The sequence below is a fragment of the Oncorhynchus tshawytscha genome, unplaced genomic scaffold (assembly GCF_018296145.1).
Source record: "Oncorhynchus tshawytscha isolate Ot180627B unplaced genomic scaffold, Otsh_v2.0 Un_contig_7084_pilon_pilon, whole genome shotgun sequence".
NCBI classification, from domain to species: domain Eukaryota; kingdom Metazoa; phylum Chordata; class Actinopteri; order Salmoniformes; family Salmonidae; genus Oncorhynchus; species Oncorhynchus tshawytscha.
This window is the reverse complement of record NW_024609386.1, coordinates 20,896-43,886: the sequence shown is the minus strand read 5'-3', so window position 1 is coordinate 43,886 and position 22,991 is coordinate 20,896. Positions and strand designations below refer to the sequence as shown.

General features: G+C 47.1%; 1 protein-coding gene across 3 annotated transcripts in view; it reads left to right on the top strand.

Moving 5' to 3' along the window:
• The window catches only part of LOC112241817 (serine/threonine-protein phosphatase 6 regulatory ankyrin repeat subunit A), a 40,456-nt gene that overhangs the window by 14,715 nt on the left and 2,750 nt on the right, over positions 1-22,991 (top strand). For 2 of the 3 annotated variants that reach the window (XM_042315092.1, XM_042315088.1), the window contains 23 exons: positions 5,334-5,412; positions 6,039-6,109; positions 6,222-6,422; positions 7,796-7,883; positions 13,378-13,520; positions 13,732-13,944; positions 14,260-14,338; positions 15,606-15,720; positions 15,980-16,126; positions 16,454-16,522; positions 16,652-16,792; positions 17,011-17,122; positions 17,328-17,354; positions 17,530-17,604; positions 18,143-18,344; positions 18,911-18,998; positions 19,212-19,329; positions 19,526-19,745; positions 20,203-20,374; positions 20,518-20,663; positions 20,776-20,858; positions 20,934-21,016; positions 21,151-21,242. In XM_042315092.1, coding sequence (XP_042171026.1) covers positions 5,334-5,412; positions 6,039-6,109; positions 6,222-6,422; positions 7,796-7,883; positions 13,378-13,520; positions 13,732-13,944; positions 14,260-14,338; positions 15,606-15,720; positions 15,980-16,126; positions 16,454-16,522; positions 16,652-16,792; positions 17,011-17,122; positions 17,328-17,354; positions 17,530-17,604; positions 18,143-18,344; positions 18,911-18,998; positions 19,212-19,329; positions 19,526-19,745; positions 20,203-20,374; positions 20,518-20,663; positions 20,776-20,858; positions 20,934-21,016; positions 21,151-21,242 — 2,764 coding nt within the window. The remainder of the gene's footprint in view (positions 1-5,333; positions 5,413-6,038; positions 6,110-6,221; positions 6,423-7,795; positions 7,884-13,377; positions 13,521-13,731; positions 13,945-14,259; positions 14,339-15,605; positions 15,721-15,979; positions 16,127-16,453; positions 16,523-16,651; positions 16,793-17,010; positions 17,123-17,327; positions 17,355-17,529; positions 17,605-18,142; positions 18,345-18,910; positions 18,999-19,211; positions 19,330-19,525; positions 19,746-20,202; positions 20,375-20,517; positions 20,664-20,775; positions 20,859-20,933; positions 21,017-21,150; positions 21,243-22,991) is intronic. The other variant, XM_042315089.1, reaches the window with a different exon arrangement.

Genomic DNA, 22,991 nt, shown 5'->3' with positions numbered 1-22,991 from the left:
AGGACCCATGCCAAATCTTTTTAGTTTCCTGAGGGGGAATAGGCTTTGTCGTGCCCTCTTCACGACTGTCTTGGTGTGTTTGGACCATTCTAGTTTGTTGTTCATGTGGACACCAAGGAACTTGAAGCTCTCAACCTGCTCCACTACAGCCCTGTCGATGAGAATGGGGGCGTGCTCGGTTCTCCTTTTCCTGCAGTCCACAATCATCTCCTTAGCCTTGGTTACGTTGAGGGATAGGTTGTTATTCTGGCACCACCCGGCCAGGTCTCTGACTTCCTCCCTATAGGCTGTCTTGTCATTGTCGGTTATCAGGCCTACCACTGTTGTCGTCCCTAACCGGGTTCCTATTCCTCGAAGCGGGTCACGATAGAAGCTCTCCCAGGGTGTCAGACCCCTGTCCCTGCTCCGGAGGGCGCATGCCCTGCGTCAGGAGGTTGATAGCTTCGATGGCGGCACAACAGCTGTTCCCTGTTGGCCAGTGATGGGCTGTTCCTGTGGGACGATGCTGGGACTGTTCACCTCTGTGAGCGGGGCTACCAGGCTGACGGGCCATCAGAAGCCGGCAGTGAGGCTTCATCGCCTCGAGAGGCTTTGAGGGGCCTACTCACTCGGGTAGCCTCTGCACTGGACATCAAACTAGTGGACATTTATGACTCCATTTGTCCCCATCTCTGCTGAGTTCAGTGAGGCCTTGCAGGAGAGCTGGGCCTCTGCCAGGGGATGCTTCCCGACTCACAACAGAGACTGGACCAGGGAGTTATGTTGCAGGGTGCAGAGTCACTCGGCCTCCGGGAGTACCCAAGCATGGCCACCATGATAGCTGCCATTGTCCTCCCGGACCGGGAGATTATAGGGTGGAACCCACGGCTGAAGCCGGGACCCCTCAGAGTCTTTGATGCGGACTTGAAAGCCACATGGGTCCCTCTGCTCTCTTGGCCGCCTTACCAACGTGGCCATGCTGCTGCAGGCCTACCTGCAGACTCTGTTGCCCCGGCTGCAGGGGGGCACAGAGGAGCTCCTCCGGGACGCGATGGATGCGTCTCGCCTGCTTTCCCTGCTCCAGAGGGATGTGGCCTGCTCCAACGGACGGGCCATGGCGCAGGTGATTACCTCCCAGCACCATCTCTGGCTGGCCCAATCCTGTCTGCCAGCTGCTCTCCAGAACACATTTGCTACTCTCCCCATCACCCCAGGGCTGACACTTGGCCCAGGGGTTAATGAAATTCTAGAGCAGACCGGTGAGGTTCATAGGGACCGGAGACCCTGAGACGGTTCATGCCGCCGCCTCAGGCCCCGGGTTCAAGGCAGACGGACCGTCGCCACCCACCTGCACCTGAACAACTGTGACGGTGGGGTCCCTCTCCTGCCCCATCGCCTCGTGCTGAGGAACGACAGCGGGGAGGAGCACAGCGTGCGGTGGAGCAACAACCTGTCAACCTTTCACCGCCATAGGGATGTGCCTGGGAACCCAGGCACTCGGGTCGCCAGAGAAGAGGCGGGCCCAGGCAGGATCCCTGACACACCCTTCCCTGGCCTCTGCCTCTTCTCCTGGTCTCAAAGGGGAAAGTGGAAGGCATCTGTGGAGTCCCCATAGATGTTTTCCACAATGCTCGAGGAGTACCAACTCCAAATCCAGTGCCAGCCCCCATCCTTCATGTCACCACGGTGGCCGACCCCTTGAAGAAAACCGTGGCTGGAGATGAGCTCATTCCTGGACAAATTCAGAACGGCTAGGTGGGTTCTACTCCACTTATTTTGTGGTCCCCAAAAGAGATGGAGGGTTTCGACTGATCCTGGACCTCTGCAACCTCAATGGGTACTTGAAGGTACTGAGTTTCCACATGCTGTCCCCAGCCCATGTGTTGCATGCCTTGTCCAGGGACCAGTGGTTTTTGATGCTGGACCTGAGTAATGCTTATGCTGAGTAATGCTTATGGTTCTTCCTTTCGGCCTCTCCTTGGCACCCCACACTTTCACAAAGTGCATGGATGCTGTCCTGGCACCTCTCGCGTCCCATGGATTGTTAATCCTCCATTACCTGGACGATTGGCTGATTTGTGCCCAGACCAGGACCCAGGTCCTGTCAGACAGATGTGCTCCTTACCCATATCGGCGGGCTGGGCATTACTGTAAATGACAAGAGTCATCTGACACCCACTCAGAGGGTGGTCTTCGTTGGCCATGAGAGCACTCCTGCCCACCAGAAGGGTTCAGGCTATCTTATCTTGCCTTGACCACTTTCGGCAGGGGAGGGTGGTATCCACCCAAACCTGCCAACGCCGGCCTCGTTGTTGATTCCGCTGTGCCTGCTCCATCTCCGGCCTCTTCAACAGTGGTTCAACTCCCACCGGCTGCACCCGAAGCGCCACCACCAGCTGCGTGTGACCACACAGTGCCTCAGGTCATTGTTGAGGTGGCGCTGTCACTCCTTTCTCTCAGGTGGGGTGGAGATGTTGATGTGCAACCAGGAGCTGGTCAGCACAGACGCCTCCCAGATTGGCTGGGGCGGTTGTGACCAAGGGCAGGTCGGCAGTGGCTGATGGCAGAGCATCGTCTGCTTTTGGTGGCCCCATACTGGCCCAGATGACCCTGGTTCAGCCTTCTCCTGTCCGTGTGGTCTGGGACACCTTGGCAACTTTCCCTGAGACCGGACCTGCTGTCTCAGGCCAGGGGAACTCTGTGGCATCCGAGGCCGCACCGCCTCAGTCTGTGGGCTTGGCCACTGAACGGCACCAATGGTCACTGTTAGGACTACAGGAGGGTGTAATGAACACCATGCAGAGCGCAACGGCACCGGCTAAAAACGCAGAATACCAGTTGTGCTGGCGGTTGTTCTGATCACCAGTGGTGCCCGAGTCAAGTGGGTGCAGTATGTCCTCCAATACCTGCAGTCTCGCTTGGATGAGGGCTTAGCAGCATCTACACTGAGAGGGTATTTGGCAGTTACATCTGCCTGCCATGTGGGGTGGATGGACAGGCCAGTGGGGCGACATCCCTTGGTCTCCAGGTTTATGAAGGTGGTTTGCCTGCGTCCAACTAGGACCTGCTCAATGGCGAGCTGGGATCGTGATGTGGTCTTGGCACGTTTGGCAAAGCTGCCTTTCGAACCGTTGGCGTCTGCTTCCCTGCAACAATACCTCTATGAAGGTGGCTTTCTTGGTAGCGATTACTTCCAAGAAGAGGGTGGTTGAGCTCCATGCTCTTTCAATAAGTTCGGAGTGCTACCGGATGTATATCTCTCCGCCCCAACCATTCATTCCTCCTGAAGGTTATGTCAGACAGGCATGTGAACATCCCTTTTATCCTGACTGTTTACGACACCCTGGCAGTGGCGGGGGGAGTCTGGGACTCCCTCTGGCATGCTGTACCCTGTGAGGGCACTGGCTGCCTATGTGGAGCGGACACAGTCAGTGAGAACAACAGAGCAGCTCTTTTTCTGCTATGGTGAGAGTGTCCTGGGGGCCAGGCTATCAAAGCAGCGGCACTCTCACTGGATCGTGGGTACGATTACGACAGCATACCAGCGGGCTGGCAGGCTAGTGCTGGGATCTGTGGTGGCATATATAACACAAGGTGTGGCTGCGTCCTGGGCTCTACTGAGAGGAGTGCCCCTCGCTGATATCTGTGCTGCGGCCAGCTGGGCTTCCTCTTGCACCTGTTGTACTATCGTTTAAATGTGGCTCTTTCCTCTGCGGTTGGTTCAGGGGTCCTTGGTGTTGCCTCCCCTTCCGGGGATTGTGCCGAGACCCCCTTCCACATTGACGGCCCCTGTGTCTCGGTCCCGCTCTGGGACTTCACCGCTGGCTGACCAGGTCCCTCTAGCACCGACTAAATCTGGTGCGGGTATACCACGGTTATGTGAGCTATATGGATCACTCCAATCCTCTACGGTGCTAGAGGGGCCTCAAATTATGTAGAGAATGTGTGTCGCGGCCATGTGGTCTATATATAGGGACTGACCACAGCCGTGACACAGGCGTATACGGGAGTAAATCTGTAAATCCTCACCTCGGATGTATCACTGCGCCGCGGAGGGATCCATATAGCTCACATAACCGTGGTTACATACGTAACCTTTGTTTTTTCATTAAGACATACATGAAATGAGTTGCAAAATGAATAGGAAATATAGTCAAGACGTTGACAAGGTTATTTTATATATATTTTTAATGATTTTTAATTGAAATAATAGTATCCGTAAAGTTCATAGAAACATGTCAAACAATGTTTATAATCAATCCTCAGGTTGTTTTTAGCCTAAATAATTGATAATATTTCAACCGAACAATAGCGTCGTCAATATAAAAAAAAAAAAAAAACAACAAGGCGCGCTCTCGGGATTGCGCACCAAACCGGTTGGGGACTTTCCACTGGCCTCTCATTGAAACTGCTCATTCTCCCTAATTTTTCAGAATAAAGGCCTGAAACAATGTCTAAAGACTGTTCACAGCTAGTGGAAGCCATAGGGAATACAATCTGGGTCATAACCAGTGGATAGGTTTTAAATGGAACAGCCATTTCAAAATAATAGCACTTCCTGGATGGATTTTCCTCAGGCTTTCGCCCGCCATTTCAGTTCTGTTATACTCAAGACATTTTAACAGTTTTGGAAACTTTAGAGGGTTTTCTATCCAAATTTACCAATTATATGCATATCCTAGCTTCTGGGCCTGAGTAGCAGGAAGTTTACTTTGGGCATGCTTTTCATCCAAAATTCTGAATGCTGCCCCATATCCTAAAAAAAGTTCATCAGGACAATAGTTTTCATCTGTGCTAACATAATTGCAAAAGGGTTTTCTAATGATCAATTAGCCTTTTTAATAAAATGATTAACTTGGATTAGCTAATACAACGTGCCATTGGAACACAGGAGTGATGGTTGCTGATAATGGGCATCTGTACGCCTATGTAGATATTCCATTGAAAATCAGCCGTTTCCAGCTACAATAGTCATTTCCAACATTAACAATATCTACGCTGTATTTTTTTATCAATTTGATATTTTAATGGATGAAAATGTAGCTTTTCTTTCAAAAAACAAGGACATTTCTAAGTGACCCCAAACTTTTGAACGGTAGTATACTTTGTACAATAGCATACTTTTTTTCACTGTTGAAGTTAGTGTCGGCTAGTTACGGTATGTAGCCTAGTTAGTGTAGGCTGGTTACGGTATGTAGCCTAGTTAGTGTAGGCTAGTTAGAGCTATAAATATCCAGCTGTCATCTGAAGTATCCAAGCCATAACAATGTATAAACGAGTACAATTTAAAATCAAATGTATCCATACTAGCTGAATATGAAACAGCTATGACACTTCTTGGCTCTTCCCTACAGGACAATGAGAAGCGGACACCGTTGCATGCCGCTGCCTATCTAGGAGATGCAGAAATTCTAGAGCTACTCATATTATCAGGTACGGTTATCATTGAAGAGAAGGATTACACTGACTTCTGTTTTGATGCTTGTGTTTGAATGTGACCATTTCCCTCATACTTACCATTAAGATCTTATGTCCAGTCGATGTATTTACAAAAATTAAGTCATTATACTGAAGGACATTGACAGCTGAAACGTCCCAATTTTAACTTGATTAGTGAAGTATCAAGATTTTAATTCGTCGCACCTGTTCCTCCCAAATGTCCTCATGATTTTGGTTGCACCTCGTCTCACGTTGGCTGAGCTCCTTCTACTCCTCTCCACTCAGTGACATGACATTTTCTTCAGAGTGTTGCTGTGTAATGAAAGTCCAATTCCCAGAATAGCTCTCTACAAGAGGCTTTGAGTGCATTCTAAATGGCACCCTATTCCCTATATAGTGCGCTACTTTTGACCTGAGCCGTATGGGTAGGCCTATGGGACCTGGTCAGAAGTAGTGCACTATAAAGGCATTAGGGTGTTGTTTTGGAGACATCCTTTCTGTGCTCCAGCTATTTAAGATGTTGCCTTATTAACCCCAGTGGCCTAACTAACCCACGTCCCCGTCCCCCTTTGTCGGTCTGTGTCCCCCGTCGGTCTGTCACCTTTCTGTCTGTGTCCCAGGAGCCAGAGTAAATGCCAAAGACAACAAGTGGCTCACTCCTCTGCACCGGGCCGTGGCTTCCTGCAGTGAGGTACGTGTACTGATAGACACACCTGTGCATATGTGTTTTACTGTTAAGTGTGTTGTGATTTTTAAATGCACTTTAAACAAAGTTGAACATGATTTGAACTGTGCTCCTGTAGGAGGCAGTCCAGGTGCTATTGAAACACTCTGCTGATGTGAACGCCAGGGACAAGAACTGGCAAACGCCGCTCCACATCGCTGCGGCCAATAAGGCGGTCCGCTGTGCTGAGGCCCTGGTCCCTCTCCTCAGCAATGTGAACGTGTCGGACCGGGCCGGGCGCACGGCGCTCCACCATGCAGCCTTCAGCGGACACCTGGAGGTTAGCAATTAGCATGGACATGATTACACACTGTAGTTTACACTTTATACCTGTCCTATCCCCAGGTTTATGGTGCATCCGATTAGCTACATTAGTTGTATGTAGGGCTGTGACGGTAATTGGATAACCTTGACAGTTTTGGATGAAGACCACCATGAAAATAAAATTACCGTCAAAAACGCCATGTTTTTATCAACTTTATTTTGATGGAGATATTCTTTACCCATAGCAGCAGTGGTAACTATTTATTATTGTTTTGCTGACTTAGTCCATCTATTAAACTGTATACATCTCTTCTCCAACTATATTTTGATGCGCCACACTCAGCAGATCTGCTCTGTGCTGATAGGAGAGAATATTTTGAAGGTCAATTCAGTTCATTGGGGAGGGGGTGAGGGGAAACGTGAGGACCGGGGGCTAACTATAGTATCTATAGATCTATCACCTACAGGCTGGGAGTGGGTAGGTAGCCTCTGCCCTTCACCTCTGACCTTTCTCATTGTTACAGTAGGTTGGAGGAGTAAAGGTGAAAAATATGGCTCTCATTGCAACAACAAAAAAGCATACCATCACCTTTTTGGGCACATTTCAGTTTCAAACCGAATGACGATGGAGACCCAGATGACTTGGACCAGCCTGTTTGCACAATCTGTGCAAAACCTGTAGGCTAACATAGCTTGGAAAGCAATTGGCTATTGCTTCAAAGAAAAGACTAATCTGTCTTTTAGTTATCAAGATTCTGAACTTGATTGAGCGAACAGTAATTTTGGCATCTGCTATATCCCCGGTGAGAGTGCATATTCACTTTCTTTATCCCTGGGTCAGTGCCACTTGAAAGTCATATTGAACAAGATTCTGCTAATCTCTTTAGTTGTATAAAGTGTATGATAAAAAATGACTTTTCCCATGAAAAGAAACATATCTGATAAAGCCTAGCCTTACTCCACCACACGCTGCATTGAACAGACGTTTTTTTGCGAACAGTGATTCAGTTATATTATTAGCCTAAATGATGACTATCCAATTTACTAATCACATTAACAAAAATGTCATGATGCATAGAATGCTTTATATATTCATGGTGAAAATTAGCTTCCCCTTAACTTGAGACTCGCGCGCCTATGGGCAACACAGTTAGGCCTTAACACTAATGTTTTCCTTTGCTAATGCTTCCCCGTCCGTCCGTCTGCTGTCAGTTATGTCGATGACTGTGTACATACGGCACGCCAATCACCGACACCGGAAGTCCCATGACCGTCACAGCCCTAGTTGTAGGCTTGCGTTAGTTCAAGAGAGGCTTTGATGCCAGATTTTAGCAGATTTTGCTTTAGTTATCCTCAGCCTGTGTTTTGTTTCTCTCCTTTTCCTGTTAGATGGTGAGGCTGCTTCTCTCCAGAGGAGCCAACATTAATGCTTTTGACAAGAAGGACCGCCGAGCAATCCACTGGGCTGCTTACATGGGTAATGAGTTGACCACATTTACATTCTGACTAATGTGACGGTGTCCATCCAAATCATCTTGGCTCCTGGACTCTGTCCAGGCATGTCAAGGCTGCGTTGAAACAATGACTGGTAAATGGTCCAAGACCGGCTCAGTTAGTCCCCACCGTTGTGACAATGAGTCGTCATAATTCTGCATCAAATGTACATGATTTTAGGGGCATTGGCAGACACAATGTAAGTAATTTAATTGATGTACCCCTAATTGCACCCACATCTGTTTATCCTACAGCTATTGTATGCAGTAATCATGAGCCCCTATAAACCAGAGTTACACTGTTAGCACTGAGGTGGTGTGCAATAGTAGGAAGCCCAGTTTATGCAGCTCACCCTGCACTATCAGCTCCAATGTAAATAGCATGAGTAAGTCTACCTCTGATAAGCTTCCCAGGAAAGCATTAAAAACAATCAAGCAAAAAATAAAAATGATAAAAATAGCCCACATTAACATATGTAGCCTAAGAAACAAGGTCCATGAAGTCAATAACTTGCTTGTAATAGATGACATTCATGTTCTGACTCTCTCTGAAACTCACTTAGATAATACCTTTGATACAGTGGTAGCAATACATGGTTATAACACCTACCGAAAAGACAGAAATGCCAACAGAGGTGATGTTGCAGTCTATATTCAGAACCATATTCCTGTAAATCTTAGAGACGATCTAATGTTAAATACTGTTGAAGTAATATGGCTACAGGTTAATCTGTCTCACCTAAAGCCCATTCTTGTGGGAAGCTGCTATAGACCACCAAGTGCTAACAGTCAGTATCTGGATAATGTATGTGATATCAACAGAGAAGTATATTTTCTGGGTGATTTAAATATTGACTGGCTATCAAGCTTGGGGCGACAGGTAGCCTAGTGGTTAGAGCGTTGGACTAGTATCCAAAAGGTTACCCGACTTCCGTCACCATGAAGTGCTTTGAGAGACTAGTCAAGGACCATATCACCTCCACCCTACCTGACACTCTAGACCCACTCCAATTTGCTTACCGCCCCAATAGGTCCACAGATGACGCAATCGCAACCACACTGCCCTAACCATCTGGACAAGAGGAATACCTATGTGAGAATGCTGTTCATCGACTACAGCTCAGCATTTAACACCATAGTACCCTCCAAACTCGTCATCAAGCTCGAGACCCTGGGTCTCGACCCTGCCCTGTGCAACTGGGTACTGGACTTCCTGACGGGCCGCCCCCAGGTGGTGAGGGTAGGTAACAACATCTCCACCCCACTGATCCTCAACACTGGGGTGCGTTCTGAGCCCTCTCCTGTACTCCCTGTTCACCCACGACTGCGTGGCCATGCACGCTTCCAACTCAATCATCAAGTTTGCAGACGACACTACAGTGGTAGGCTTGCTGATGCAGCACCCCCCAATCCACATCGACGGGACAGTAGTGGAGACGGTAGTAAGTTTTAAGTTCCTCGGCGTACACATCACGGACAAACTGAATTGGTCCACCCACATAGACAGCGTGGTGAAGAAGGCGCAGCAGCGCCTCTTCAACCTCAGGAGGCTGAAGAAATTCGGCTTGTCACCAAAAGCACTCAAAACTTTTACAGATGCACAATCGCGAGCATCCTATCGGCTGTATCACCGCCTGGTATGGCAACTGCTCCGCCCACAACCGTAAGGCTCCCCAGAGGGTAGTGCGGTCTGCACAACGCATCACCAGGGGCAAACTACCTGCCCTCCAAGACATCTACACCACCCGATGTCACAGGAAGGCCATAAAGCTCATCAAGGACAACAACCACCCGAGCCACTGCTTGTTCACCCCGCTATCATCCAGAAGCCGAGGTCAGTACAGGTGCATCAAAGCAGGGACCGAGAGACCGAAAAACAGCTTCTATCTCAAGGACATCGGACTGTTAAACAGCCACCACGAACATTGAGTGGCTGCTACCAACATACTGCATCAACTCCAGCCACTTTAATAATGGAAACATTGATGTAAAAATGTATCACAAGCCACTTTAAACAATGCCACTTAATATATTGTTTACATACCCTACATTACTCATCTCAGTATATGTATATACTGTACTCTATACCATCTACTGCATCTTGCCTATGCCGTTCTGTACCATCACTCATTCATACATTTTTGTGTACATATTCTTTATCCCTTTACACTTGTGTATAAGGTAGTTGTTGTGAAATTGTTAGGTTAGATTACTCGTTGGTTATTACTGCATTGTCGGAACTAGATGCACAAGCATTTCGCTCCACTCGCATTAACATCTACTAACCATGTGTATGTGAATTCCATGTGAATTTGATTTGACTTACACAAATGACTGATTGTCTGAGAGAAATTTATGATAAAATGATTGTGGGGGCGGTCTTGTTAGACTTCAGTTCAGCTTTTGACATTATTGATCATAGTCTGCTGCTGGAGAAACGTATGTGTTATGGCTTTATACCCCCTGCTATAATGTGGATAAGGAGTTACTTGTATAACAGAACACAGAGGGTGTTCTTTAATGGAAGCCTATCAAATATAATCCAGTTAGAATCAGGAATTCCCCAGGGTAGCTGTTTAGGCTCCTTGCTGCTTTTTATTTTTTACTAATGACATGCTTATTTCTAACTAAAAGTATTGTATTTGGAACAAAACAAAAAAACTAAACTGAATCTTGTAATAAATAATGTGGAAATTGAGCAAGTTGAGATGACTAAACTGCTTGGAGTAACACTAGATTGTAAACTGTCATGGTCAAAACATATTGATGCAGTAGTAGCTAAGATGGGGAGAAGTCTGTCTATAATAAAGCGATGCTCTGCCTTAGCAACACTATCAACAAGGCAGGTCCTACAGGCCCTAGTTTTGTCGCACCTTGACTACTGTTCAGTCGTGTGGTCAGGTGCCACAAAAAAGGACTTAGGAAAATTGTAATTGGTTCAGAACAGGGCAGCACAGCTGGCTCTTGGATGTACACAGAGAGCTAATATGAATAATATGCATGTCAATCTCTCCTGGCTGAAAGTGGAGGAGTGACTTCATCACTACTTTTAGTTATGAGAGGTATTGACATGTTGAATGCACTGAGCTGTCTTGTCTAAACTACTGGCACACAGCTCGGACACCCATGCATACCCCACAAGACATGCCACAAGAGGTCTCTTCACAGTCCCCAAGTCCAGAACAGACTATGGGAGGCACACAGTACTACATAGTGCCATGACTACATGGAACTCTATTCCACATCAAGTAACTGACATAAGCAGTAAAATTAGATTGGAGAAGAAAAAAAACAGATTAAAAAAACACCTTATGGAACAGCGGTGACTGAAGCAACACAAACATTGGCACTGATGCATGCGCACACACACACATATGGCACTATACAGTTGTGGCCAAAAGTTTTGAGAATGACAAATATTAATTTCCACAAAGTTTGCTGCTTCAGTGTCTTTAGATATTTTTGTCAGATGTTACTATGGAATACTGAAGTATAATTACAAGCATTTCATAAGTGTCAATGGCTTCTATTGACAATTACATGAAGTTGATGCAAAGAGTCAATATTTGCAGTGTTGACCCTTCTTTTTCAAGACCACTGCAATGCACCCTGGAATGCTGTCAATTAACTTCTGGGCCACATCCTGACTGATGGCAGCCCATTCTTGCATAATCAATGCTTGGAGTTTGTCAGAATTTGTGGGTTTTTGTTTGTCCACCTGCCTCTTGAGGATTGACCACAAGTTCTCAATGGGATTAAGGTCTGGGGGGTATAAGGTCTGGGGGGTTTCCTGGCCATGGACCCAACATATCAATGTTTTGTTCCACTTAGTTATCACTTTTGACTTATGGCAAGGTGCCCCATCATCCTGGAAAAGGCATTGTTCGTTACCAAACTATTCCTGGATGGTTGGGAGAAGTTGCTCTCGGAGGATGTGTTGGTAGCATTCTATATTCATGGCTGTGTTCTTAGGCAAAATTGTGAGTGAGCCCACTCCCTTTGCTGAGAAGCAACCCCACACATGAATGGTCTCAGGATGCTTTACTGTTGGCATGACACAGGACTGGTGGTAGCGCTCACCTTGTCTTCTCCGGACAAGCTTTTTTCCGGATGCCCCAAACAATTGGAAAGGGGATTCATCAGAGAAAATTACTTTACCCCAGTCCTCAGCAGTCCAATCCCTGTACCTTTTGCAGAATATCAGTGTGTGTATATAGTATATACCTGATGCTTTTCCAGGAGAGAAGTATATTCTTTGCTGCCCTTCTTGGCACCAGGCCATCCTCTGAAAGTCTTCGCCTCACTGTGCATGCAGACGCACTCACACCTGCCTGCTGCCATTCCTGAGCAAGCTCTGTACTGGTGGTGCCCCGATCCCGCAGCTGAATCAACTTTAGGAGATTGTCCTGGCGCTTGCTGGACTTTCTTGGGCGCCCTGAAGCCTTTTTGTTACAACAATTGAACCGCTCTCCTTGAAGTTCTTGATGATCCAAAAAATGGTTGATTTAGGTGCAATCTTACTGGCAGCAATATCCTTGCCTGTGAAGCCCTTTTTGTGCAATGCAATGATGACGGCACGTGTTTCCTTGCAGGTAACCATGGTTGACAGCGGAAGAACAATGATTCCAAGCACCAGCCTCCTTTTGAAGCTTCCAGTCTTATCTACACGTGCTTCTACACCTGCATTGCTTGCTGTTTGGGGTTTTAGGCTGGGTTTCTGTACAGCACTTTGAGATATCAGCTGATGTACGAAGGGCTATATAAATAAATTTGATTTGATTTGTTATTCGAACTCAATCAGTATGACAGAGTAATCTCCAGCCTTGTCCTCGTCAACACTCACACCTGTGTTAACGAGAGAATCACTGACATGATGTCAGCTGGCCCTTTTGTGGCAGGGCTGAAATGCTGTGGAAATGTTTTTGGGGGATTCAGTTCATTTGCATAGCAAAGAGGGACTTTGCAATTAATCTGATCACTCTTCATAACATTCTGGAGTATATGCAAATTGCCATCACACAAGCTAATATTAATATTTGTGTCATTTTCAAAACATTTGGCCACGACTGTACACATGGATTTAGTACTGTAGATGTGTACACATGGATTTAGTACTGTAGATGTGTAGTAGTGGTGGAGTAGGGGCTTGAGAGCACACAATGTGTTGTGACATCTGAGAATTAAATGTTTGAAAATTGTTTAAACTTTGGCAGCAGCTAATGGGGATCCATAATAAATACAAATGTCCTTATCCCAGTGAGTGAGTGAGTGAATGAATTGGCTGTGTGATAGCCTCACAGCTCAGATGTATGGTCCACCTCGTGTGTTATGTCAGAATGATGGACTAAGTATGTTGATAAGATGGTTTCAGTTAAACTAACATGTAGGTATTGCTTGTGGTGCTGTGTACCACTGTAAACTAACCTCTGTTTCTCTCTTCTCTCTCGCTCTGTCTCACACTCTCTCTTCCCCCCATAGGGCACATTGAGGTGGTGAAACTGCTGGCCTCTCATGGATCAGAGGTGTCCTGTAAAGACAAGAAGGCCTACACCCCTCTCCACTCTGCAGCCTCCAGCGGCATGATCAGTGTGGTCAAGTACCTCCTGGACCTTGGGGTGGATGTGAGTCAATGCATACATACACCTCCCCGCATTCAACTGTGTAGTCACTGTTCAATTACAACTCCACGAAAAGACAGAGCTCTAGTGTGTTGTAGAATGATTTCCTTTGGACCCAGTGTGTCGGGTCAGGGGTTTTTCCTAACCAAGTGACCTGATCGGGAATGTTTTGTTCTATCCCCCATTCTCTCTCTACCCACTCTTCTCCCTCCAGATAAATGAGCCCAATGGGTACGGTAACACCCCCCTCCACGTGGCGTGCTACAACGGCCAGGACGTGGTGGTAAATGAGCTGATTGAGTGCGGCGCCAACGTGAACCAGGTGAACGAGAAGGGTTTCGCCCCGCTCCACTTCACGGCCGCCTCGCGCCACGGGGCGCTCTGCCTGGAGCTGCTGGTGGGCAACGGGGCCCACGTCAACATCAAGGTGACGAGACAGGATGATCAACTGTCTGTACCAAATGACACCCTGTTCCCTATGTAGTGCACTACCTTTGAACAGGGCCCACAGAGTAAGAAGCTGTGATGACAACAGCTGCATCCCAAATGGCACCCTATTCCTTTTATAGTGCACTACTTTGGGTCACTGATGCAGCACACGGCTTAGTAGACTTGGACCAAATACATTCCGATACCAATGGATTAATCTTAACAATACAAACTAAATGCAATAAAGTGCACCTCCACCTGTGGTCAGCAGCACAGACTGCAGTGTGAACCATCTGTCTCTCTCTCTCTGCAGAGTAAAGATGGAAAGACCCCCCTCCACATGACGGCCATCCACGGACGCTTCTCCAGATCTCAAGCCATCATCCAGAATGGTGAGTCTCTGAATGCTCTCAACAGAATATACACTGCTCAAAAAAATAAAGGGAACACTAAAATGACACATCCTAGATCTGAATGAATGAAATATTCTTATTAAATACTTTTTTCTTTACATAGTTGAATGTGCTGACAACAAAATCACACAAATTATCAATGGAAATCAAATTTATCAACCCATGGAGGTCTGGATTTGGAGTCACACTCAACATTAAAGTGGAAAACCACACTACAGGCTGATCCAACGTTGATGTAATGTCCTTAAAACAAGTCAAAATGAGGCTCAGTAGTGTGTGTGGCCTCCATGTGCCTGTATGACCTCCCTACAACGCCTGGGCATGCTCCTGATGAGGTGGCGGATGGTCTCCTCCCAGACCTGGACTAAAGCATCCGCCAACTCCTGGACAGTCTGTGGTGCAACGTGGCGTTGGTGGATGGAGCGAGACATGATGTCCCAGATGTGCTCAATTGGATCGGGCCCTCATACCACCCTCATGGAGTCTGTTTCTGACTGTTTGAGCAGACACATGCACATTTGTGGCCTGCTGGAGGTCATTTTGCAGGGCTCTGGCAGTGTTCCCTCTGCTCCTCCTTGCACAAAGGCGGAGGTAGCTGTCCTGCTGCTGGGTTGTTGCCCTCCTACGGCCTCCTCCATGTCTCCCGATGTACTGGCCTGTCTCCTGGTAGCGCCTCCATGCTCTGGACACTACGCTGACAGACACAGCAAACCTTCTTACCACATCTCGCATTGATGTGCCATCCTGGATGAGCTGCACTACCTGAGCCACTTGTGTGGGTTGTAGACTCCGTCTCATGCTACCACTAGAGTGAAAGCACCGCCAGTATTCAAAAGTGACCAAAACATCAGCCAGGAAGCATAGGAACTGAGAAGTGGTCTGTGGTCGCCACCTGCAGAACCACTCCTTTATTGGGGGTGTCTTGCTAATTGCCTATAATTTCCACCTGTTGTCTATTCCATTTGCACAACAGCATGTGACATTTATTGTCAATCAGTGTTGCTTCCTCAGTGGACAGTTTGAATTCACAGAAGTGTGATTGACTTGGAGTTACATTTTGGTGTTTAAGTATTTCCTTTGTTTGTTTTTTTAGCAGTGTATATATGAACCAGTAGGCTCTTCAGCATCTTGTCTTTTGTCTTCAAACCATGATACACTGGCACAGAGCAATGTTACTGCAATGTGGTTGAACATTTAGCTACGTGATGCCTCTAGGGTCAAGTGGTTGATTTTGTGTGTGTATTAGGTGCTGAGATCGACTGTGAAGATAAGAATGGAAACACACCCCTGCACATCTCTGCTCGCTACGGCCACGAGTTACTCATCAATACACTCATCACGAACGGTGCTGACACAGCCAAGTAAGAGAACACAGTTTCCAGCAATACTGCAACATGCATCTGCAATTCTGTCATTGACCGAATTCCTACTTGGAGACTCTCTGCTCAACACATGAAATGGCCTCCATTGTGGTGTGTGGGTGGTTGATAGACTGGGCATTGCAGTGTGCAGTAGGGTTTAATGAGGACTGTGATGTGCTGCTGTTTCTAAACTCAGCTGAATTAACTGGAAGTCGCTCTGAATAAGAGTGTCTGCTTAAAGTATAAAATGTTGTTGCAGACGAGGCGTCCATGGGATGTTCCCCCTCCACCTGGCTGCTCTCAGTGGTTTCTCTGACTGCTGTCGAAAGCTCCTCTCATCAGGCTTTGATATAGACACCCCTGACGACTTTGGAAGGACCTGTTTACATGCTGCAGCAGCTGGAGGGTGAGTGGACTGGTCCAGGCTTTACACCAAGGAATATGTAGTTCATGACCTGGAAAACCCTCTCCTCCTGCAGTATCATTTCTGTATAATGTGGCTCCATGTTATGGTGGTATTGACTAAAATGTCTATCTTCCTGAAAGAGAAGAGAAACCTGCACACTGCTCCTGCTAGTATCACTGTTTTTATCCTAGCTTTTATTAGCCTTAATAAAAAGAGTGATGCTAGCAAGAGCAGTGTACAGGTTTCTCTTTTCTTTCAGGTTCTCTCATTGTTAACATGCACCTGATATCTCAGAGGGCCTTTCTAAACTTGATATCTTGTTAACAGGAACCTGGACTGTCTGAATCTGCTGCTCAACACAGGGGCAGACTTCAACAGAAAGGACAGCTTCGGAAGGTCTGTCTGTGGCATCAAATAACTTTCATATTTGTTCTTTATGACAATGGGGAATATAGGAATTATTATGGGATATATTGTTTTGCATCTCCAATCAGCTGTTTCTGTTGACTCTTTGTGTTCCTCTAGGAGTCCTCTGCATTATGCAGCAGCCAACTGTAACTACCAGTGTCTGTTTGCCTTGGTGGGGTCTGGGGCCAGTGTGAACGACCTGGATAAGAGGGGCTGCACCCCGCTCCACTACGCTGCTGCCTCCGATACAGACGGAAAGTACGTCTCACACTCCTCTTACTGTTGTGTGTGTGTGTTGTGGTGCCGTGACCTTTCACATTTCACTGTAGTCTGGAGAGTATGTTGAGTGTTTGAATGCACGCTAGTGTTCAATCGGCAGTGTGAAAGCTTGGCCACGTCTCCTTTGGAAAAGTCTCTGCTTGATTATCTGTCTGTCTTGATGTTGGTGTAATGATTAGTGAACTCTTGACCTCTAGGTGTCTGGAGTATTTGCTGCGAAACGATGCTAACCCAGGGATCCGGGACAATCAGGGCTACAATGCAGTGCATTACGCGTCTGCATACGGACACCGCCTCTGTCTGGAGCTGGTGAGTCAGAACCACAGGATACTAGATGCCCTGCATCCACACCATTTTCCTTGCGTCCCAAATGGCTGTGGGGCCCATAGGGCTCTGGTCAAAAGTAGTGCACTATATAGGGAATAGGCTGCCATTTGGGACATAGTCATTGATATTCAGTAGGTTTTAAGGTGTGGTTGCATGTTTGTCGTCACTCTTGATGTTCTTTTTCCAGATTGCAAGTGAAACACCTTTAGATGTGGTAAGTGCCAGTTGGTAACTTTTCCTCACACTTGCTTGTTTAAGGTATGGATGCAACACCCCAGTATGTCTGCAGAGGCTGGTCACTGAGATTTACCATGTTACACATGCTACTAGACTAACCTTCCAAGTAAATATGTTACAAGTCTGAACTGGCCGTTCGTGTCTTTCCTCAGCTAATGGAAACCTCAGGGACAGACATCCTGAACGACTCTGATGTCAGAGCTCCCATCAGCCCTCTACACCTCGCTGTGAGTAAAGCCTACCTGCTCCTGTAGTGGTCTCCATATGACAAATGGCACCCTATTTAGTACACTACTTTTGACCAGATCCTTATAGGCCCTGATCAAAAGTAGTTCACTACATAGGGAATAGGGTGCTATCTGGGATGCAAGCATGGTGTAGATTTTCCACAGGAAGTTGACTGTCCAGACAGACTCACACACCATATTCCGATCTATTCCTGATTAGTGTAAAATACATGCATATTCTACACAGTGATGATGAGGCCGATTTCCTTATTTTGCCATTTGAGTTAATCAACCTCAGAGGAGAAGTAGAGTGTTTGTTTCTCAATCCCACGCTTGGCAGGAACATCCGATGTTGATGCTGGGCGGGAGCAAAAATGGGCTCCCGATTGAAAGACTCTGGTCTACTTTAGAGGTCTAGCCCTGTATTTCTGTTCAGGCGTACCACTGGTCTACTCTAGGACAGTGATTATATTAAGAGTGAATATCTATTCAGGCGTACCACTGGACTTTGCTTGAGACTGTTTGTGTTTCTATTCAGGCGTACCACGGTCACCACCATGCTATGGAGGTCCTGGTTCAGTCTCTGCTGGATCTAGACGTGAGGGACAGCCAGGGGCGCACCCCTCTGGACCTGGCTGCCTTTAAAGGCCATGTGGAGTGTGTTGACGTCCTCATCAACCAGGGAGCCTCCATCCTGGTTAAAGACTTCACTCTGAAGAGGACCCCCATCCACGCTGCAGGTAGACATAAGGATATCACATAGAGCTTCTGTAATTAAAAAGTTTTCCTGACCAAGATGGCCATTTGTTTGGACATGTTGCTAGGACGACAATGTCCACTCTAGGGATGTTACATGGTATCGTGTGAAAATGCCCACTAGACACTGATCTAAGGTCATTATTTGTCATGTTCTCCACTAATGATTGAGGATCTAGGGAGGGTAAGCTGATCCTAGATCAGTACACAGGGGAGACTTCTATCCAGAGCCAGGTACACAGCTAACAGGTGACAGGCTTCGATGGCCTCAGCACCAAAATTCTTTATTATATGCTGTGTTAACAACATAAGGATGTCATCTACCAACACCACTGTTCTAGAAATCTGTCTGTTCATGTGAAGGTTATAGTCGTCCAGCTGTTCATGTGAAGGTTGTCGTCCAGCAATCTGCTCATATCCTCTCTGTTCATCCTCTAGCTACCAACGGTCAATCATCTGACATTCTTATATCCTCTCTGTTTATCCTCCTCTAGCTACCAACGGTCAATCATCTGACATTCTTATATCCTCTCTGTTTATCTTCCTCTAGCAACCAACGGTCATTCGGAGTGTTTGCGTTTGCTGATTGGAAATGCGGACCTCCAGAGTGCCGTGGATGTTCAAGATGGGAATGGACAGTAAGTCAATTAGGTTTTGGATACAATTCCTGAAAAAGAGATTTTGAAACTGGGGATGCATCCCAAATGACAACCTATTCCCTACTTGGTGCACTACTTTAAACCAAAGTCCTATGGGCTCAGGTCAAGAGTAGTGTACCATATAGGGAATAGGTTGCCATTTGGGACCTGGTTATTACCGGTTTGTAAATGACCTGTTGTCTTGTGTATCAGAACCCCTCTGATGCTGTCGGTGCTGAGCGGACACACAGACTGTGTGTACTCACTGCTCAACAAGGGAGCCAGCGTAGAAGCCAAAGACAAGTGGGGCAGAACAGCTCTACACAGAGGGGTGAGGAGGAGAGTTGTACACACTCACACACAGAAAGAGAGGGGGAGGCTTGTTCTGATCTAGGGATGGGGCCATTGAACTACTAGGGATTGCTTTGGTGTGGGATCTAGCATGGAATATATATTATGCCCAAATATTCCTTATTATATAATTGATTGACTTAATCAATTCCATTCTTGTCTCGCCACCCTACCAGGCGGTGACTGGTCATGAGGAGTGTGTGGAGGCCCTGCTGCAGCACAGCGCCAGCTTCCTAGTTCGGGACTGTAAGGGGCGGACCCCTGTTCACCTGGCGGCGGCGTCTGGACACATCGGGGTGCTGGGGGGGCTCCTACATGCAGCCCAGTCAGTGGAGACCCTCCCTGTCATCACAGACAACCAGGGCTACACGCCACTACACTGGGCCTGCTACAACGGTACTAACTGGACTGAAGCTCTATTCTGATTCCCTCTCCAACACTGTAAACATGTCCCTGAATTAGGCAGGCCTTACAACGGTACTAACTGGACTGGAGCTCTATTCTCTTCTCCAAGAAGTGTGCACTCATTCACTCCCTCTCGTGGATTGAAAAGCATTATATTGGTCTTGATGGAGCAATGTGGGGGAATGAACAAGACTACAGCACTGTGGGAGAAGTAGGATTATGACTCTCAGTGGTGGAGCTTACACTGAAAGAACTTTGTCAGGGATTGACATAGTATATGTTGTAGCTAAAACGTTTTTTTGTGACTTCACCATTGTCAGATCCTTTGCTTTCTCTGAGGGTATTGTTGTGGTCTACAGTGACGTCATCTTTTTGTTGTATGTAATGTTTCCCGCTAGAGCAACGTATTACTTTTGATTCATTTAATTTAGAATTAATCTTCCACTAGGCCATGACACGTGTGTCGAGGTGCTGCTGGAACAGGAGGTTTTCCACAAGACAGAGGGAAACTCCTTCAGCCCCCTCCACTGTGCTGTGATCAACGACAACGAGGGGGCTGCAGAAATGTTGATTGACACTCTGGGACCAGCCATTGTCAACGCCACTGACACCAAGAACCGGTAACTACGGCACACGACAACAGCCTTTTCTTCTGGAGAATAATGTTGTGAAAACGACCTCGGGTTGGATGAGGGATTGTAGAAACTATACTTGATAATAACACTCCTACTCAATATCAATGAAAACAGTTTCCTCTCTCCAGGACCCCCCTGCATGCGGCAGCCTTCACGGACCACGTGGAGTGTCTTCAGCTGCTGCTAGGTCACAATGCCCAGGTCAACTCCCCCGACGCCTCCGGGAAGACCTCCCTCATGATGGCTGCTGAGAATGGACAAACCAACGCTGTCGGTATGCAGTCCCCTCTCCTCCGTTTTGTGCCTCGCCAGCTGGCGTAAATTCAACAATTTGAATAAGTAGCTTAATTTCCTAATGTAATTCCTTTTATGTTTCTCTGTCTCAGAGCTGTTGGTGAGCAGTGCCAAAGCAGAGCTCACCCTGCAGGATGCAGTCAAGAACACTGCTCTTCATCTGGCCTGCAGTAAGGTGAGCAACCCCACATGAACATGATGTTCTCTTTGGTTTGAATTTTGTCTGACATGTTTGACTCTGTTTTTAAAGGGGCATGAAACTAGTGCCTTGTTGATATTGGAGAAGATTACAGACAGGAACCTCATCAACTCGACTAACGCAGCCTTGCAGACGTACGTATGGTTCAGCTGCATTAATTGGGCCATAGGGCCCTTGGTCAGAAGAAGTGCACTATATAGGGAATAGTCTGGCATTTGGGAGGTATCCTAATTTTCTGCTGGCTAATCTGATGGTGCTTTCCCCTCAGGCCGTTACACGTTGCAGCCAGAAATGGTCTGACCGTGGTGGTGCAAGAGCTGCTAGCGAAGGGTGCTAGCGTGCTCGCAGTCGATGAGAATGGTAAGATCCGTAAGGCTAACACCATTTTCTCTGGTACTTTTCTTCTCAATGTGTCCACAAATGTTTCTCTCTAATCCACTGCTTGGAAAGGTCTGGGACACTAAAGTCCATGAAGAATAAGAGCACCTCCCAGCTTCCCACTGCACTGAGGCTAGGATACACTGTCACCACCAATAAATCGAGAATTTCAAAAAGCATTTCTCTACAGCTGGCCATTCTTTTCTCCTGGCTACCCCAAGCCAACAGCTCCGTACTCCCCACAGCTACTTTCCCAAGCCTCCCAGCTTCTCCTTCACCCAAATCCAGATAGCTGATGTTCTGAAAGAGCTGCAAAAACTGGACCCATACAAATCAGCTGGGCAAGACAATCTGGACCCTCTCCCCTAAAATTATCTGCTGCCATTGCTGCAACACCAGCAGCATACCACCCTGCATACCTCTGCTGGCTTGCTTCTGAAGCTAAGCAGGGTTGGTCCTGGTCAGTCCCTGGATGGGAGACCAGGTGCTGCTGGAGGGCCAGTAGGAGGCACTCTTTCCTCTGGTCTAAAAATATCCCAATGCCCCAGGGCAGTGATTGGGGACACTACCCTGTGTAGGGTGCAGTCTTTCAGATGGGATGTTAAATGGGTGTCCTGACTCTCTGAGGTCATTAAAGATCCCATTGCACTTGTTGTAAGAGTAGGGGTGTTAACCCCGGTGTCCTGGCTAAATTCCCAATCTGGCCCTCAAACTATCATGGTCACCTAATAATCCCCAGTTTACAATTGGCTCATTCATCACCCTCCTCTCCCCTGTAACTATTCCCCAGGTCGTTGATGCAAATGAGAACTTGTTCTCTCAACTTACTTGGTAAAGTAACGAGAGAAAAAAAAAACTATTACTAGTCTGTTCGTATCGTCCGAGATTCATTGGAAAGCTGCCGTGGTCATCTCCCTCTTCAAAGGGGGTGATACTAGACCAAACTGTTACAGACCTGTATCCATCCTGCCCTGCCTTTCCAAAATCTTCAAAAGTGAAGTTAAACAGATCACTGACCATTTCGAATCCCACCGTACCTTCTCCACTGTGCAATCCGGTTTTCGAGCTGACCACAGGTGCACCTCAGCCACACTCAAGGTACTAAACGATATCATAACCGCCATTGATAAAAGACAGTACTGTGCAGCGGTCTTCATCGACCTGGCCAAGGATTTCAACTCTGTCAATCACCGTATTCTTATCGGCAGACTCAACAGCCTTGGTTTCTTAAATGACTGCCTCGCCTGGTTCACCAACTACTTTGCAGATAAGAGTTCAGTGTGTCAAATCGGAGGGCCTGTTGTCTGGACCGCTGGCAGTCTCTATGGGGGTACCACAGGGTTCAATTCTCGGGCGAACTCTTTTCTCAGTATACATCAATGATGTCGCTCTTGCTGCGGGTATTTCCTTGATTCATCTCTACACAGACGATACCATTCTGTATATGTCTGGCACTTCTTTAGACACTGTGTTAACAAACCTCCAAATGAGCTACAATGCCATACGACTCCTTCCGTGGCCTCCAACTTCTCTTACACGCTAGTAAAACGAAATGCATTCTCTTCAACCGATCACTGCCTGCACCCACCCGCCCATCACTACTCTGGACGGTTCTGACTTAGAATATGTGGACAACTACAAATACCTAGGTGTCTGGCTAGACTGTAAACTCTCCTTCCAGACTTATATTAAGCATCTCCAATCCAAAATTAAATTTAGAATCGGCTTCAT